This window comes from Symphalangus syndactylus, chromosome 4 (genome assembly GCF_028878055.3).
Source record: "Symphalangus syndactylus isolate Jambi chromosome 4, NHGRI_mSymSyn1-v2.1_pri, whole genome shotgun sequence".
NCBI classification, from domain to species: Eukaryota; Metazoa; Chordata; class Mammalia; order Primates; family Hylobatidae; genus Symphalangus; species Symphalangus syndactylus.
In genome coordinates this window covers 140,139,389-140,159,888 of record NC_072426.2, presented here as the reverse complement: position 1 = coordinate 140,159,888, position 20,500 = coordinate 140,139,389, and the positions used below count along the sequence as shown (strand labels likewise).

Sequence of the window (20,500 nt, the reverse complement as noted above, 5' to 3'; positions counted from 1 at the left end):
CCCAAGAGCCAACTGAGAGGGTGTGCTCCTTTTCTGGGGACAGCAAAATTCATGGACCAAATTGCCTTACTAAGATATGTGAACCATGTGGAGGTGAGGGAGGCAGAGACATAAATCTTTTTGAGTTTGTTTTTTAAGAGCCAATCCCAATGCCCAACAATATCAGATTCTTGTGGATGGTCGGGAGCATGGAAAGTGCTTAAATACCTTGCCGGTCAACGCATTACTGAGTAGATTTGGTGATAAAAAGTGCGTTGTTGTCAGACTGCAAATAGCCCAAAGAGCTAAACATATGACACAGATTAGTTTTAAACGGTACAGTGATGCTGTCAGAGCCAGCTGGTAAAACTGGAACAGCGGCAGCATTACCAGAAAAAGTCTCAATAGAGATTTGCAGCTCAAGGTGCTCACGAGGGTTGTGGAGCCCCACAGGTAGGAGATGTGACACGACTCGCTGGGTGGCTTCCAAATCAGCCTGTTGATTTAGGTGAGTTGTAAAGGACCAAGGAGCATGCCTAAGTGGGGAATATACTCTCTCCAATACCCAAAGAATGCAGTAAGGTTTTGGGACTACATTTTGGTGTTAAGAATCAAAGAGATGCAGTTTTTCTTCACTGTTAGAGAGATGAGCATTTTAAATCCACCCGCATAGCCCTAAGAAATATAGTAAACAGGGGCCGGGCGCAGTGGCTCATGCCTGTAATCCCAGCATTTTGGGAGGCCGAGGCAGGCGGATCATGAGGTTAGGAGTTTGAGACTAGCCTGGCCAACATGGCGAAACCCCATCTCTACTAAAAATACAAAAATTAGCCAGCCGTGGTGGTGTGCACCTGTAATCCCAGCTACTCAGGAGGCTGAGGCAGGAGAATCGCTTTAACTTGGGAGGCAGAGGTTGCAGTAAGCTGAGACCGTGCCACTGCACTCTAGCCTGGGTGGCAGAGCAAGACTCTGTCTCAAAAAAAAAAAAAAAAGAAAGAAATACACTGAACAGATGCCAAACTTTGTTAGAGTTTATCAGCCATCTCTTCTGACAGAGGTGTAATAATACTGCAGTCAGAGTCATTGAGATTGAGGCTTTGGACTTGCCAAACAAGAGGGTATCATCTGCATAGGAAAAGCTTTAGGCATTTAAGGTTTGTTAGAGTTATCCAGAGAATTACAACCCATAGTGTATATATATATATATTTTTTTTATTTTTTATAAAATATATATAATATATAATATATATAATATATAAAAATATATAAAATATATATTATATATAAAATATATATATTATATATAATATATATTATATATAAAATATATATTACATATAAATATATATAATATATAATATATATTATATATAAAATATATATTACATATAAAAAATATATATATATTATATATAAAATATATATAATATATAAAATATATATATAATATAAAATATATATATTATATAAAATATATATAATATATTAAATATATATTATATAAAATATATATAATATATTAAATATATATTATATATAAAATATATATAATAAATATATATTATATATAAAATATATATAATATATTAAATATATATTATATATATAATATATAATATATATAATATATTAAATATATTATATATATAATATATAATATATTAAATATATATTATATATAATATATAATATATTAAATATATATATAATATATAGATAGATAGATAGAGATGAGATTTATTATAGGAATTGAGTCACGTGGTAATGGAGGCTGACAAGTACCAAGATCTGTTGTCTACAAGCAGGAAAGTCAGGAAAGATGATGATATAATTCAGTCCGTGGCCCAAGGTGTGAGAGTCAAGGGCCAGATGGTTAAGTCCCAGATGTGAGTCCAAAACCCTGAGTGGAATGAGTGCTGATGTCAGAGGGCAGAAGATAGACGTCTCAAGCGGAGAGAGGCAATTTGCACTCCCTAGGCCTTTTTTATTCTATCCAGACCCTCAATCAATAGGATGATGCCCACCCACATTGGTGAGAGGGTCTTCTGCACTCAGTCCACCAGTTCAAATGCTCATCTCTTCTGGAAACATCCTCATAGTCATGCCAAGAAATAATGTTTGACCATCTATATGGTATCCCTTAGCCCATTCAGGTTGACAGATGAAATTAACTATTGTATGAAGTTATACGCACCTATTTGTGGCAAATGATAAGAGGTTTCCATCTCCCACAAGGAAACTTCTTTACACATGAATCTTGGCTCACGCATGGTAAGGGAGAATCTCTTCTACCATTTACCAGATAAAAAAGTACAAATATATAGCACATCACTACCTAATGTGAATTCAGATGTGGAAGCAAGAATAGCATGCATTGAATTGGCCCCAAAAGCCTCACAGGAAAGGTCACGTTGGCTTACCTTCCTTACTACCTTTCATAGTGTAAACCCTGCCTAAATATTATCATTTGAATCCGGCGCCACGTTCTCCAACAGAACCAGATATAACAGTGACTTGGATTGGGTGCCTCCATCCAACACAGTCTTCAAAGCTTGAATCACCCCCTATCGCAAAGTTCTTCAGTATATGTGAATGAGTTTACTGGGCCTTCTGTCTCACTTGGAGAGAGAGAAACCTTGAACCCACTGTCAAGATAACAACCCTTCCTCCCCCTGCTCAGAGGTTAGTGAGCAATAACCAACCAAAGCACCATTGGAACAGTTTGAGCCAAACCTACTGTCCAGACATGAAAAATATTTTTTTTTCTTTTTTAGGGAGAGGGTCTTGCTCTGTCACATAGCTAGAGTGCAGTGATACAATCACAGACCACTGCCGCCTGGAATTCCAGGGCTCAATGATCCTCTTGCCTCAGCTTCCTGAGTAGTTGGGACTACAGGTGCACAGTACCAGCCCAGCCACTTTTTTTTTTTTTTTAATTTTTGTGTAGGGATAGGATCTCCCTATGTTTCCCAAGCTGGTCTCAAACTCCTGGCCTCAAAGTGCTCCTCCTGCCTTGGGTTCCCAAAATGCTGCCACTGCACCCAGACTAGGCTTGAAACTTTTAATAACAGAGAATATGGGTGAGCCTTCCACTACCCTTGTTCATGATTTGGGTGATATAATTCACTACTAGGTCTTCTAATATGGTCTGTGGGACTTGTGTTCTTTCACTTACGGAAAGCCACTTCTCAGCCAGCATCTCATCATCATTGCCAAAAACCACTAGAACTGTGAAGGGTCTGAAAATTTTATCCTATTTGCAAGATGCTGCAAATTGGATGCTCCAATTTCTTGGAGGTTGGCAGAAGACGTGATACCGTGGGCCAGAGACAAAGGAATATTGTAGTTAGTGCACAGGTAGCATAATCTTTGATGTTCATGTCAGTTCTCCTTTGCTCACAAGTCCCGCAGGGGTAATGCACAGTGGCATAGTTTGATGTTTTTCACACATTGATTTTGTGTTGCAGCTAAGGAAATCCCAATATTTTCTAAAAGACTGTAAACAATCCCGCCCAACCTTTGCCCATGCAGAGACATTATCTTTGTTTTACTGGACAGAAAAACCCTGCCCTCTCTTCCAGAAGGAGACACTACCTCTGTCTTGCAATTGTATTTCCTAAACAAACAAAATTGAATAGATAATACTGAACAAAAGGCTGCCAATGTCTCTGCTCGCACAAGGTACAGCAAACATTGCGTACTTGTTCCCCAACACTACACAATAATAGGGCAATTCTATTAATATTATACAAACTAGATTTTCACATAAAAGCCATAGAAAATGGCAGAGAGAATTACTACATAATAATTAATATGTTAATTCACTTGGAAAATCTGATACAATAGTTCCAATCATGGAAGTATATAATAAAATAGTCTTGAGATATATAAAGCAATTTTTACAGGGACAAACTGTCATATCTCATCAGCACATAGTGAGATTTTAGTACTCTTAGTAATTGATGGAGCTACTGGGAAAAAAATAAGTTAATCTTTTCCCCTGTCCTCCCTGGCTCAAAGTAAATCAGAGGGGCCCCCCGATTGGTGAAGGGGGGAAGGGTTGAGCTCTCTAATACAGTTCTGATGGTAAACCCACCAGTATTTAAGAACATGGGCCATGTAGTTGGAAAAGTTCCTAGAATTTTTATACTACAGAGGAAAGAAGCAAGAATGTAAGACTGATTCTACCGCACATTTAAGAAAATTGGTTGAACATATAACTAAATAAGTTTCTCATTCGTGGAGAAAGTATTTACAAACATGGAAAAAGGCAAGTGGCAAAGAATGCTGACACATTGGATTGGCATTGGGGAAGGCAGTCTCATGTGCAGTCTTCTGACACCCCCTCATCCACATAAAGGTGGGCCATGAGCCTGGAACACTTCCTTACCATGATATAGGGAGGCCACACAGCCTGTGCTTGGCTTAGCACCTTGTGTGGGAGTATCTCTTCCTGTTTCAAATGTAATGAGTGTTCCTTTGTTCTGCTTAAGCATGCACCTCGGTGGCCCCCAGGCAGGCCCAAAGCTTTCTGGATTTCAGATTACATGTAAGAGAGGATGGGTCCTTCTACTGCAGCAGGAAACGGGTGCACTTCCGTTGCCTTGTGTCAGCTGAGGGAGGGTCCATTAGCCATGGATGGGGGCAGGACACAAACACATTGAAGCCAATCTTGCTCTGTCTCTTCCCCATGTGAGTAAAGCACTGTTTCTTCCAGGGCTGCCTTGTGAAAGTTTCCCTCGGTGACTCCCATATTAAGAAGCAATAGACAGAAGTGTGTAGGGTTCTCCCGAGATTGATAACCCACTCTCTGTTTCACTTTATCCTCATGTTTCTTCCTTTTTATACTCACTTTCCTATAGAAACTTACTCTTAATAGCCGGGCGCGGTGGCTCACCCTTGTAATCCCAGCACTTTGGGGGGCCAAGGCGGGCGGATCACGAGGTCAGGAGATCGAGACCACGGTGAAACCCCGTCTCTACTAAAAATACAAAAAAATTAGCCGGGCGTGGTGGCGGGCGCCTGTAGTCCCAGCTACTCGGAGAGGCTGAGGCAGGAGAATGGCGTGAACCCGGGAGGTGGAGCTTGCAGTGAGCCGAGATTGCGCCACTACACTCCAGCCTGGGCGACAGAGTGAGACTCCATCTCAAAAAAAAAAAAAAAAAAGAAACTTACTCTTAATAATGTTTTAACCGCTCTGATTAACAGTTCCTTCCTCTTCACTATGCCACCATTGCCAGGATTTCTCCTTCCCAAATATGTGTTCTGGGCCCTGGTGTCAGATGTACACATTTTCTCGAAATGAGTCAACAGAGGGCATTTTAGGGCTCAGGAAATCATGACTTTTTAGGTTAATCCCTCAGATTTACTCAAGGGGAGACTTTACACAGAGGAAACGCTATGTTTTATGTGTTCGTATAACTGTGCCAAAGCTAAATTCACCAGCTCTTGCCCATCTTTCTCATTTAGAAATCCCAAAATATAGTGTTGCTACCAGTGCATAAAACGGTTTGGGGACCATTGATCATTTAACATGTATCTTGGTTATAAAAATAGTACATATTTTAAAATAAGCCCTTGGTATTTCTTAAGCATAATAAACAAGGAATCTCTTCATATTTTATATGTTTTAAAGCAGTTAATATAACAATTTAGTTACGTAAACCACATAGACATTGAAATGTATGTACAAGCTCTCACACTTCAGTATTTTTATGTTTGGGTAACCACTGAAATCATCTACTACTTTGAAGTGTTCAAAGTCTTTTCTTTGTTAGCTAAACTTAACCTTCTGCCCTGAATCTTTCCGCTCCTTGCATTTTTTTTTTTACAGTGCATCCCTTGTTGCTTACTCCCATTCTTTTAAAAAATTGACCCTCATTTATATCTGTAAAGTTAATTTCTTCTGAAATGCTATCCTCATGACCTTCTATTCTCATCTTATTTTTTATTATTTTCAACAACACTTATATCTCTTTGAAAAATCCTATTAGTTGTTATTTGGCAAAGCTTGTATTATATACTAAAGTAAATAACAAAAAATTTAAGTTAAGAGTAAGTAAAAATGATTTTATTAATCATATGTATCATACCAATAATTAAACAGCATATTTTTATAGGTTTTATTTTACTTGTAGCTATTTTAATTGAAAGCAACATTAATCTGGAATAATTTAAACAAGAATTTTGATTTGAATGACAAAGTTTAATTAAACAAATCAAATGAAATTATTATAAGATAAACCTACTAGCCTTTTGATCTTTCCATTTTTTAAATTTATTACCACATTTTGAAGTTGAGGATGATCCATGTGTCTAGTTGTTTTCTTTTTGGCATTTTCTGATATTCCACTAGAGGCTATTGTGAGCTTTGTGTCAAATGAGAAATTTTTGCAGAGTATTTTGAGATGTGTTTAGTTTTGGGAGATAAAAAAAATTCGTATTAATAAGTCTTGTTTGGAAAATTAGAGATATACTAGTCCAGAGGATATAGTACATCTGAGAGAATGGGTTTAGTAAGGTAAGGGTTAGGTATGGTTTTGTTACTGTTTTTCCTGGCAGTTCTCCTTGGTCGGTTAATCTGGTTACCAACTGGAGCAGTATTTTAACTTGTTCATGACTACATGACAAGGATTGCACACTTAATAACTTGGATTGTAGTGTCCTTACTTCCCTCATCTCAGCTTAGTTAGCTTAAATTCAACTAGTCGTTTACAATTCCCAGTTTCTAGATGCTATCTTGAATGCCTAAAGTTTGAAGTATAAGGTATAATGAAAAATTAACTTGCATATCTGTGAGCCTTAGAGACTGCTTGAATTAAGAACTTTAATATTCTCAGGACTCTGTGGGTCCATTTCTCATTTTCAGTTTGCCTAGGAGCACCTATGCTCATATCTCCAGCGTTGCCCTTGCAAAGGGCTTGGCTCTCTTCCCTCTGATTGAATTAAGAAAGCAGGAACATGACTCTAACCTGCCCTACGGCACAAGATTTTTTTCCCCTGGTGGGGCCAGTATGATATATTGTTAATATAACATTTTATGATATAAAAAGAAGTTTTTCGAAATCAAGGTTCTGGTCAGAAAAGGAAATGCTCCTTCAACGAAGCAGGGTGTTATTCCGTGATGAAATGTAGAATGTTCCACAAAGAGAACAATGGTGTAATGTCCACTGTGGTGCAGAGGGTTTTTAATGCTGTTACCATGTTTAACTTTCTGCGTGTGTATGTATGCTGCAATTAAGGCATTTCTGTGTAAATGATATATCCTGATTGAACGAACAAATGGATTTAAGGCTGGAGTCTTCATTTCCTCTTGTGATTATGTTTGAATGGGAAACACCATTCAATAGGGATCAGAAGAACATTAGTGAACGGTGTTTTCTTGGGAAAGGGTTAGCTACAGCTGAATATGAGGAATGCTTTTTATGAGAGTTCAAAGCATGTCTTTGATATTGGCTATTTAGGGCATTAAAATATAATACATTAGTCAGTCCAATAGATTAAAATGGGGAATAAAAAAGTGATTCATGGCATTCCATATTTTCTGATTTTTTTTCACTTAAATGAGAATTTGTATCGCTACCATAAGAAAATAACGTTGCTGCTATTTCTGTTGCTGATTAGGTACTTGTTCTACATTAGAACTATAAAATAGTACTTGAATCCCATTTCGGCCCTATATTTTTTATCAGTTGCATAAGCTCTCTAAACTTCACTTGAAAAATTTATTGTAAAAATATGTCTTATTTTTATGATCAAAAGAATAATACATCTAAACTGCTTAACACAGTGTTTGACATATAGTAGTGCCTCAGTGAAAGTAGGCCATTGTCAACTGTACGTTTTCTTATTTTAGCTGATTTGTATTTTCTGGTTTCTCTAGATAATTAAGTTGGTTTGTAGAATTGTTATTGACAGTTGGTTTGTAGAATTGTTATTTTATATGGATTACTTTAGTGAATGCCCAAGAAAAAATTCCTAAGGGAAATATAGAAGGGATCTTTAGAATTGAATTAACCCTTTCATTGCCTTACAGTAGACTAATGCCTAATCAAGGCTTCTCAATCTAGGCACTATTGACATTTGGGGCCAGATAAATCTTTGTTCTGGCAGGGGGGTGTCCTGTGCATTGTAAGATGTTTAGCAGCATTCCTGGCTTCTAACTAGTAGATGCCAGAAACGATCACTCTCCCTTCTGCCTCCAGTTGTGACAAACAAAAATGTCTCAAATGTCCCTGAGAAGGGGGGAGTGAAATTATCCCCAGCTGAAAACCTCTGCTCTAAGCCATGTAGCAGGGCCATGATGATTTCATCAGCTTGAAAACTGGTAACAACAGCCTGTCCCAGTGTTTGCTGACCCTGAAGATTGGGCTGTTTTTCATATGCCGGATTTTTCTCCAAAAATATGATCATATTTTCTTCTTCAATCCTCTTATTAAACAAATGACTATAAAATAACTTTCCGTGACTAGTGTCAAAATCATTCTGCAGGCTTGCTTTTCACAAGAACTCATAACTTAAGTGATCTCAATACTCAGGGTCTTAGATAATCAGGAAAGCATTAATCATGTCTTTCTCTACATTATTTGCATTTTTAGGTAATTATAGACTAATGAGCATGCCCTTTATGTGATATTTTAGTTCACATATACCTTTATAAATATTTCAGCTTTGTGGTAATTAAGTAAATTGAACATTATTAATTAGAAATGCAATCAGTGGGTATAGCTAAAAAATATTTTAAAGTAGCATTTTTTAATGTCCTAATATTCTTTGAGTAAAATTCTCCATGGAACTTTTTTCCAAAATTAATTCATAAGTAAGTAAAACTAAGTAGCTTTCTGATAAAAAGTAGCTAAAATCATATGATTATATACAAAGGGCATATTTGCTATACATCTGATTCTGTTATTCTTTATAGAAATGCATAGAGAAAAGGTGTTGAGTAGAATCATTCTGAAACCATTTCACATATAAAGTAACTTTTGCAAAGCTATAATTTTATCATTTCATGAAAATCATAAAGACAGCTTTGAAATTTTTAAATTGTAATTATGCCAAAGAAAGCTACAAGCTGAAACATATTTTGATGAAGAATTAACCAAATTTTTATAAAGATTATGTAATTCTCCTGTAAGTTATTCTCCTAGTGCCTAATGATATAAAAAATGAATCATCAACTTTTGGGCAGAAAATATGATTCCTGTTATTAATAAACTAATAGTTGTTGTATGTTTGTTGTTCATTCAAGTATTAGCCAGGCTTTTATGTTCTTTATATTTAAAAAATCACTGCTAAAAAAACTATCTTTAAAGCATAAATGAGTGTGGTATAACACATCTATGAAGGGAGATAAACATATATTCAAATGGTAAAATTTAATATTAGCTATAATTAATATTGACTTTTGGCTTTGTCTGCTCCTATACCACTCACAGTTGCTCCTAAACTTTTCTTAAATTATGTCATGAATCAGAATTATTATATGAGCAAGTTCAGGGTTCTGAAATATTCAGTTAACAGAAGTTACAGTACAGAATATTAAATTTGAAGTTCCAAACTTTCATATACTTCATTTGGCTTTCATTAAAACATTCATAATTGTTTAACTATTTATGTCTACTTTTGAATAGATGTTGGACTTTTTAATTACATTTAAAAATGCACTGTGATTTTACTGACAAAATCATTTTTTTTCAATTTTTGAAGCATTGAATAATGAAAAATAATGATACCATTGAAAGTGTTCTCTTGAAAGGATCAATATGCTACTATAAACATGTTCAAAGTCGTTAATAATTTTGAATCATTTGTTGCAGGGCTAGTTAAGAATTTCAACTGTCCATTAAGGAGTTACTTGACAAGAAAAAATAAAAATAGTGTAGAGACGTGAGTAATCTGATTAGCTATTGGGTGCATTCAGTGCTTCTTGATATCAGCTGAAGCTGAATTAAATTAGTCACTGGTGCATTTGTCAATTGGAGCCAGACAGTCTATCCTATTTAATTTTAAAATCATTTTCTCTGAGTAAATTATGGCAGTAGCCACTAAAGAAGTCATATTACTTCAGAATTAGCAAGATCTATTTCTTTTAGAGTAGGAAGATAATTATTGATTCTTAAAAGATGGAGCACACATAGGCTCAAAATAAAGGGATGGAGGAAGATTTACCAAGTGAATGGAAAGCAAAAAAAGAAGGGATTGCAATCCTAATCTCTGATAAAACAGACTTTAAAGCAACAAAGATCAAAAATGACAGAGAAGGGCATTACATAATGGTAAAGGGATCAACACCACAAGAAGAGCTACTATCCTAAGTATATGTGCACCCAATACAGGAGCACCCAGATTCATAAAACAAGTTCTTAGAGACCTACAAAGAGACTTAGACTCCCACACAATAATAGCAGGAGACTTTGACACCCCATTGTCAATCTTAGATCAATGAAACAGAAAATTAGGGATATTCAGGACTTGAACTCAGCTCTGGACCAAGCGGACCTAATAGATATACATAGAACTCTCCACCCCAAATCAACAGAATATAAATTCTTCTCAGCAACACATCACACTTATTCTAAAATTGACCACATAACTGGGAACATAATTCTTAATCATGTCAAATATTCAGTTATAAAATATTGTCTTAGAAATAAATGAAAGATACTTAGTCTTAAAATTCTACCAGGTGTAATGTTTACAAAGAAAATCAAGCCAAACACAACTAAAACTAAACTAAGAAGTTACCAAACAAATGAAAATCTCATGTGTCATAATATTTTTGATTTTTTAAGAGTATTCAGCGTTTACTAGTATTTACCAAGAGCCTGGTTCATTATGGCTACTGCATGGGGAAAAACTGGCTGTTTGGTTCTTAAAACTCTGGAAATTAGGTATCATTATCCCATATTTTTTAATGGGCAAATTGAGGCTGGGCACATTTGAGCAACTAACCCTAAATGTCACTTTTAGGAGATGGTACTCAGAAGATTTAGATTCAGGCATTCCTCTCCTCTAGACCACTTATTTATCTTTTGCCATTACATGTGTGGTGGAATCAGAAATGCACTGTCATCACCGTCTTAATTGGTTTCAATCCTGTGGTCATACAAGCACCGAAGAGAGGCATGCTATACTGTTTTTTGTAAAACAAGTGAAGTAAACTCTGGGGCTTATAGAAACATAAGATATGTGACAATATCTTATTACAAACGCACATTTATTCCAATGTAAGACCTATGGGAAGTTCAGTCTAAAAACGATTTGCACACGAGGATTAGAGAGACACTAAGCACATCATCACACCAAAAATATATGTGAAATATATATGCATACAGAGTATATTATATAAAGGCTACATAAATATTTGATTTATTTTGTATGTAAATATATATGTTTGTTCTCTATGTGTATGAATGTGTGTTTGAGCTATGGTGCTATGTTTGTGGAAAATCACAAGTAACTATAGAACTATTTAATGAACACATCAATTTACATATATATATTTTACAATTCTTTGCCTGGGGAATATAAGATGGGCCATTTGATGCTGTGCAAGTCACTGGCTAAAGACTGATGCATAGAGTCTCTGAAGCCAAAACTTAGAGTCCAATAACTAAGAGAAGACATGCTTACTTAAGTAACCAAAAACCGAGATTATATTTGAGAAGCTCAAGAGATGTACTGTCAAACTCTATGTCATGTGTCTCTCCATTTGATTCTAGAATGTTCTACTCATGTCATATAATAGATCTGACAAACTGAGAATGACTTTTAAACCAATTATATTTCTCAGTGACTGTTCACCAAAATGATACCCAAGGCAACTGCATTTCTGCCTCTTTTATGGAGCAGTAATACTCTACATAAGTGGGTAAAATTGCACTTTAGTATTGGAGATGAATTACCTAGTGGAAAAATCTCCAAATTATATGCATAAAAAATTACCTTTATTTCTAAAAATTTCTTGAGTTTCTACTGATATAACTAAAGCATTTGAATTACTTTTTTTTCTCTTTTTATACAGTGCAAACTAGAATATCAGGCATGTATCTTAGGAAAACAGATCTCAGTCAAATGTGAAGGACATTGCCCATGTCCTTCAGATAAGCCCACCAGTACAAGCAGAAATGTTAAGAGAGGTAAGTGACAAGAATATATTTATAATTTTACATTCATCACTCTCTACTAAAATGTTTTGCAATAAATGTTGTCATTAAATACACAATGAAGTTTGTTTTTATACAAATACCCAATATCATTTATATTTTTATTGAAGATATTTTCCTGTTAGCCTCAACTATTATATCAAGGAATGATTTTCTTTAGATTTCTATTTATTTTGATGGCAATAAATAGATACTTCTTTCCTATGTGCTCATCATATATAAGAAATCTAAACCAATGCATTCTATAAACAGTTGTGTCTAAAACATGTGTTTTATATCCATTTTTTTCTTTTAGAGCAGAAAACTGATTACTGATAAAGTAGTAAGTAATTAAGTGGTTTGATCAGATCTGCAACTGCTCAGTCAATTAATACTAACCATTTTAAATAAAGATGTCTACACCATGTATACAGTTTGTGTTTCATAATTTCCTGTGTAATAATTTTATAAGTTAAACTTTTTTTTTGACCGGATGAAGTCTTTAATTCATTGTTTCTATTGGTTTACTGTCTAGTAAAAATAAAATGCATTCAACCAGATATGTACTATAATATCTAACTTGACTTCAGATTATTTATTATAGTTTACATGGTATCATTATTATATTTGAAATATTGTTTATGCCTTTTTAAAAAGTCTCCATGGCTGCTAGCTCCAGTCCTCAGCACCTCTAGATAAAGAACGAAGTGTGGAGAATAGATGCTTCTTTCAGTCAAAAAATATTTTACAGCATTAGAGCACTGTCATCAACAGTTATATAATTTATTACTATTGAACTCTTCTAATCTAATAATTATTATTGGGTGCCCTTATTAATTTGGATAAGTAATTTTTGCCCTTTTTCCCTAAGAAATGTGAAGAATGGATATGCAAATAGGAAAAATGCATTGAGTATGAAATTTCTTTAACATAAACTTATGTATTTCATTGAGCATGATATACTGGTTATTCCATGTTACAGTACCATATAAATATTTTATTAGATATAGCTTCCAAATTTCAGTTATGCCACTTGTATTGGTCTTAACTCATTAAGTAATATTTAAGATGAAAAACAAAATAAAATTAAATGTGATAGCATTGCCTTTAAGAAAGACTATTTTTATTATTCAAAAATAGATTAGTCGATTTGAAAATTAATGGTAAATTAGTGCTCAATCATTAGGTCATGTGAAGAATGACACCAGTTGGTAGAAGAGAGATGCCATGCTGCCTTTCAGGAACTCTGTTTTTTTTTTTTTTTTTTCCATAAGTTATTGGGGTACAGGTGGTATTTGGCTGCATGAGTAAGTTCTTTAGTGGTGATTTGTAAGATCCTGGCACACCCGTCACCCGAGCAGTATAAACTGCATCATATATGTTGCCCAGGAGCCCTGTTCTTTAGGCCTCATCCTTGCTGACTTGCCCCGGTCTAAGTTTAACTACCCACCGTGGTTCCTTCTGTAGTCCTCAGCCCTCATCTCCTCCAATCCACTCTCTTCAACACAGCCCAAATAAGGACTTTCAGTACCACCTTGAATATACTAATTAGCCCCCAGATAATCAAAAAGCTACTTGTGGTTTCCTTTTAACTGAAATTCTTTGATGTTTGTGCCTTCCTCATTCCCACTTCTGATGGAGTACATTTTCACAATTAAATTGAAGACAAAAGTGACCACATTTATCTTTGGAAATCCACTTCAGGTGGGAAACAAATCCTACCAGGTTCACTATCCATGAGCCAATTTTTTCACTGAAGGCTATTAAGAACAACATTTGAGACGTGGTCATAGTAAGTGTGTATCTCTAATGTATCACAGACTTTCAACAAGGTTTTACTTCAATGAGATTTCCTGCTTTTAAACTTCATTTTGAATGAAAAGGTATTTTTGATGTAGTATTAATTTATGATAATCAACCACAAGCTGCAAAAGGAACTCTGTGCGTTAAAGATGGAAGGTATCACATCTGAGAAGAGGATCTCTTGTGAATAAACAATAATTATTTTTCATATTACTCAAATTTTCTGTATAGTGTGTATATGAATATATCAAGAAGAAAACTTTTAAAAGTCATATCATCAAGGGATAAAGATCATTTGTGTTCGATTGTGCATAGAAAGAGAGGCAAGAAGAATTTAAACTAATCCTGCTCTGACAAATTGTCAGGGCAACGCAAGTACAGGATTTTGCCACCTGCTGTGGAAAAGCAGTACAGTCAATTCTGAGTGTCATTTCTATACAGTGGCAAAGGCTGAGAGACAGGGGAAATATAAAACCGAGTTTAGTATCATTTCTAATCTTTCAACTGTCATTTACATTAGAAGCATGCCTTAGGTAGACTGTGCAGTGCAGGGAATTCTATTTAATATCTTCTCTGTTCTAGAAAAAGTGCGGAATAAACTACCAACAACGAGGTATTTCTTAAATCTTTCTGACTTCCTATATTTGAGGTCAAATTGGCACCATAGTATGTTTTCCCATGTTAAGATCAGAATCTTTAAATCTACTTGAAATGCATTAAAATTAATAAATATAGATTTTCTTCATAAAGTATGAATAAATAAAGTTTTCCTCTATTTCTCTAATGTACTTATTAAGAATGTGTGTAAATTGGTCCAAATACATACATTCAAGTATTTTAAATAAATAAAAACAGATAAATTCCATGTTTCAAACCCTAGATTCTGACTTTACGTAAGTAGATAAGCATACACTCTTCAGTTAGTAACTTAACTATACAGTTCTCTCATTTTCTAACTCATAAATTTAGTATTATAAAGGCCAGTGTTTGGAGTCCCTTTAATGGATTCCCTCCTTTTCTTCCATCTTTTTTTGTTAACGTATTGTTCAATTGCAAATAAAAAAGTATTATTTGTAAAGTAGATCAAATTCATTCAAAGAATATTCACGTTTCAGCTGATTTTTAGAGGCCTCTAATATTTTTATGGCCAGGAAAATATGAGATTCATAGTTGTGAGCATGGTCTATGAATAGACCATTTTCTACAGATTTTATATATGTGTATAAAATGCAATCCTAAGAATTAGAAAGGACTTGCAAAACAAAAGTTCATTGAAAAAGAACATTGAAAAATACTGTACGAAGCATTTATTTTTAAGTAGGATTTTTGTACCCTAGACAAATCTTAAATTGTCTACACAATAGTGGTACATAAGCACAGTAAACTTTAGACATATGACATATCTAAACTGCTCCATTTGTTTATTTATTTCACTGGTTAGAGTCAAAAGATCATTTTAATTGACATTTTCTGTTTGTTTCAAATCTGGGTATTCCAAAGTTCAAACTACTTTTCTTATGATTATGAGTTTCATGGTTTTATATATCTAACCTCTTAAAATTTAATTCATTTCAAATTATATCATTTTGAATATTTTAACCCCAACATGCATCTAAACACATACTCCTTATGCACCTTGATAGTTTGAATTATTGAGTTTCAGTGAAGCCTGAATAGAGAAGGAAAATAACCTATTTTGAAAAGTAACAGGTGAAGCTGGGTAAAAGAGGAGGAAGTAGAAAAGGAACGTGGAATCCTAAAGGCCTTGGTCACCTTCAAGAAAGCCATCCCTTCATTCTAGGATACAGAGTACTTTCAAGGAGGATACAGTGCAAATTGGTCATTGCCAGACATGAAAGCTTTGGAATTAATTTATCTGAGTCAGACATTTAGTTCTCAAAGTATGTATATATTTTTTTTAAATCTTATACTTTTTTTAGAGACAAAGTCTTGCTATGTTTCCCAGGTTGGTCTCAAAGTCCTGGTCTCAAGTGATCCTCCCACCTCAGCCTCCTGAGTAGCTAGAACTATAAGTGCATGCCACCATGCCTGGCTAATTTTTTTTAATTTTTATTTTTGTAGAGACAGAGTCTCACTATGTTGCTCAGGCTGGTTTATAAATCCTGGCCTCAAGCGATCCTCTTACCTCAGGCTCCCAAAGTGCTGGGATTACAGGCATGAGCCATCATGATCATGCCTGGCTATAACTCTTATTGGTAAACAAGCTGGGAACATGAGGAAACTGAAGTTCCAAAGTGAAGAGACATTTCTGTAATTTAAAATAGTTACCAGATAGTCTTTCTGCCTTCCCTATCTACACTCTTCATATATTTTTTTTTTTAATTAAGAGACTGATTTTAACCCAGGTTTGTCACTTTTCTAAACTTTGGTTAAATCTCTTAAATTTGTTCAACATAAATCTGTAGCCATTTTAAAGTAAAAGGGCTAGACTTATTAGTCTATGCCCTTATTAGTATATGCTGGACACTCCTTTAGCTGCACGTGTTATTTAAATGTCTTATTTCATCTAGTCCTCACAAAGCCCTAGGATGTGGATGCTATTTGTATCCTTGCTTCACTTTACAAATGATTAACCTGAACCACGGAGAAGTTAAGTAACCAGTCTAAAGTCACACAACTAATAAAGCACCAAAGCAAGGATTTGAAGCGATGATTGCTGCCTCCTAATTACAGTGTCTTACTAGCCCTTTGGAGTCTCTCTTTCTTTTCTGGTCATAGGTCATGTGCCCCTTCAATCACAGTATATAATTTTGGTGATATGTGTGAAATAACTTAGAGTATTTGTATTATTTTTACCAAGCAGAGATACATAAAGAATTGACATTGTATTTTTAAAATGAAATTACAACAATCTATGAGTTACATACACATTTTAAAAAGCAATGTTAAATCATTTGGGGTTGCTCTTTGAAAGTCTAAAAATTTATTGGCCTATGTTGGCTATGATTTTGGCCAACTTCTTATAGTGTATATATTTGGGAGCCAAATTTTCTTGAAATATTACATAATAAACATTCTGAGATGCCAACAAGTAAACATGCATCATTTATTTTATTTTCTCTCCTTAGAAGTTTTTTTATATCTTTGTTTTAATTATTTTTTGAGGTGGAGTCTTGCTCTGTCACCCAGGGTGGATTGCAGTAGCGTGATCTCGGCCCACTGCAACCTTCACCACCCGGGTTCAAGCAATTATCCTGCCTCAGCCTCCCGAGTAGCTGGGATTACATGCATGCGCCACTTTGCCCAGGTAATTTTTGTATTTTTTTAGTAGAGACAGGGTTTCACCATTTTGGCCAGGCTGGTCTCGATTCCTGACCTCAGGGGATCCGCCTGCCTCGGCCTTCAAAACTACTGAGAATACAGGTGTGAGCCACTGCGCCCGGCCATTTTGTTTATATCTTTCCTGGTAGCATTTTTCATATTTCCAAGGTGATGCAGGATGATAATTATGGTAGCAATAGATGATTTACTTAATGTATTACTAATTAATATTTTCTGTGCATTTCTTGTAAAGTATATTTACACCAAATTTCTACTTATTGGCAAAATTATTACTGTTTCTACTATTTTCACATAATTAGTAACATCAGTTAAATGTAAAATCACTTGTAATGAAGTTATTACTACAAACAAACAAATCAGTTCAAGAATTTTAATATCCTTTTCCCAAATCATCTCTAAGAGTGAAAGTATGGTTTATCTCTAAACAAAAATGACCTGTTAATGAGAACTTTTACATTATAATGTACTCTGAAATGGATTGTGGAACCATTTTACCTCCTGTTTACTGCCCTTTTGAGATTTTCATTCCTTTTTCTTCCATCCCTACCAAAGATCTAGTATTTAATAGCACTTGATTTAAATTCTGTTACATTTGCCTAATAATACATTTATATTTATTTGTATTTAGCTTATGTTTTCTGAACATGAGAGCTCTAATTGCTTTTATTTTATTTTCTGTAATGGAACTCTTTACTTAAAATTTGGCAGTTTTAACACCATAAAAGAAATATCTCAACTCTAATAACAGAATTTACCCAAAGCAAGAATAATCAAGGAATGTTCAATGATACCAGAGAAAATAGCTGCAGGGAAATCTACTTTTTAAATCACAATCAGTAAGTCTAAAATGGCTCTGAAAGGTTCAGAATTTTGGTTTCTATAGGAGAACTTTTTGACAAAATAATTTGTGTATGTGGTAAAATACTAACTAGTACAAATCAAAATATAATGAGAGCAACTGTTCTAGAACAAACCCTTTAAATCCTGTTTTATTGATTAGAGGTAACCACTTTAACCACTATGATATTTCATTCTTTTGGTTGTTTCTATTGTAACTTTGATGTGTGTATCCCTTCACTGATAATGTATCAATTAGAGACAATATTTACTATTTTGAAAAATAAATATTTATCTTATTTCTCTACCCCAAACTTCCCATAGTGATAGTGAATTATTATTAAAGTTATCTCACTGGTAATTTTTAACCTTTCAATAAATGTAAATTTTTTTCTTGTTCCATCAAGTTCAGAAAAGTGTCACCAGCACCCCTAATTTTACAAAAACTTCTGCTCATTCATCTTGACTTCCTTTACCTACATGTATTTTATGTTTTTTACACTTAAATATTATTAGGTAACTAAAACAAGTCTTCCATGATTAGTCTGGAGTTTGATACTAAATGTTAAAAATCAACAAACACTATTAATATTGTTTGTAAATAATTTTTACTATAATATAGTATATTATGCTATATATACATGTTCATCACCACTACAAAATGCTGTACATCCTTGTGCCAATAAAACTAGAATGCCAAGACCTGATGGATCATCTATTCAACATTATCGTTTGCTTAAAATCATGCCAAATTTTAGTTAACATGATAAAATGATATTTTTCTGCTTTTACTTTTATGTGTATTTATTTTATGCTAATTGTTTTCCCCAGGCCATAAGTTTTTGTTTCTTCAGTTTCTTAACTCTCTTCCACGGAGCTTCTAAATAGCTTTCTTTCTCGTCAAGAGGAAAGAAAAAATTCCATTGCCATATTTTCAAAATTCTTTAGTCTCAAATTGTAAGAAAATACCAGTCACATTCCCAGCCGTATGTAGGAAAGCAGTTCTTCACAGTGTTCCCACAAGTCTTGAACTATCTTTCCAAACAAACATTCTTGAAATAATGTTTCCCTTCAAGTGAGTGGGTGAATTAGGCTGTAATAAAGCCCCTCACTTCTCTGAGGAGATTTGTTTAATTCCCGCGGTAGTAAAGGTAATGCCTTCTTCCAAGGCAACAGAGAGTTACGTTTGCTCCCAATCCCATATAGGTTGTGGTTTTGCTGAGCCCCGTGTTCCTCAGCTGTGCCACAGATCTGTGTGCTCCGCCTTCCCCTGGGCTGGCTCCTGTTGCCTCTGTGTGACTTGAGGGGGCAATGGGAACTCATGTGAACAAGAAGCTTTTGCTACCTGCTGTGCCATGAGTAGTAAACTGTCTACATTCTTTCAGAGTTGTTTCAATTACTGACCAAATTTCTGAAAATGTGGTAACATCACAGCTTTCTGCTGCTTAGAAACTGCTTGCTCTTCACTTGGCACTTTGTCTATTCTAGACCCTTCTACACTCTGTTCCAGTCCAGTCCTGTCTGGTCCTAAACCTGTGCAAATTCTCATCTGTAACACTTGTAATTTCCACTCCTAGTCTATGTCCATAATTATTCTAATTTAATATTTTCCATTTTCTTATGTTGTCTCCTTTGGTTTTCTTGACTACAGCTATATGCCTTAATATTTTCTTAAAGAGGGTGTGGGTATGGTAAACTTTTCAGGAACTTCGATATCAGAAAACTCTTTATTTTGAACATAGAATTGGTAAATAGTATGGTAAATAGAATTTAGTGCCAGATAAAATAGCATATTTCCTCAGCATGTGAAAGCTTTGATCATTTGTCTTCTAACTTCTAATGTTGTAGACAGGAATAATATTATTTACATTATAGAAAATGATGTATGAATAACTGAAAGGAATATCATGATTAAGTATTTAATCATTAAAATTAATAATATAGACAAAAATATCATACCTACTAGAAAATCTGAGGCTATATAAACTAACTTGGGATTTTTGAACTATTTACTTTTTCTAAAAGTGAATATTTTAATAATACATACTTTCAGCTTCTTGTTTTTTAAATATGCAAAAGTGTTGCAGAAAAGTGATACTGATTATCAAAAGTAATAACCAACCTATCATAAATATTTATATGGCATTAGTGATTTACATATTGTAAACATGACAAATATATCTATATGTCCTTTAAAAAACTTGTAGATCACTCACTCCTCTATCAGATAATTTTCTTAAAGGTTTTAGCCATATGTAAGCATAGCACAAATTAAGGTGCACAGTTATTTGTTTCAGACAAAAATGTCTTACAATTTGGGCAGATCAGAACAACTTTCTGATATTCTAGTCTATTTATATAAATAGAAGGTATTGACATAATTACTTAACTAGGTCAGGCAAAAGAGTTATTATTAAAATACTACTACTTTA

At 34.4% G+C, this 20,500-nt stretch overlaps 1 protein-coding gene across 5 annotated transcripts in view; it reads left to right on the top strand.

The window, feature by feature from the left end:
• SPOCK3 (SPARC (osteonectin), cwcv and kazal like domains proteoglycan 3) overlaps nucleotides 1-20,500 on the top strand; it is a 481,221-nt gene that overhangs the window by 344,589 nt on the left and 116,132 nt on the right. For all 5 annotated transcript variants that reach the window (XM_055276339.2, XM_055276342.2, XM_055276338.2 and 2 more), the window contains one exon: nucleotides 12,005-12,119. In XM_055276339.2, the coding sequence (XP_055132314.1) occupies nucleotides 12,005-12,119 (115 nt within the window). The remainder of the gene's footprint in view (nucleotides 1-12,004; nucleotides 12,120-20,500) is intronic.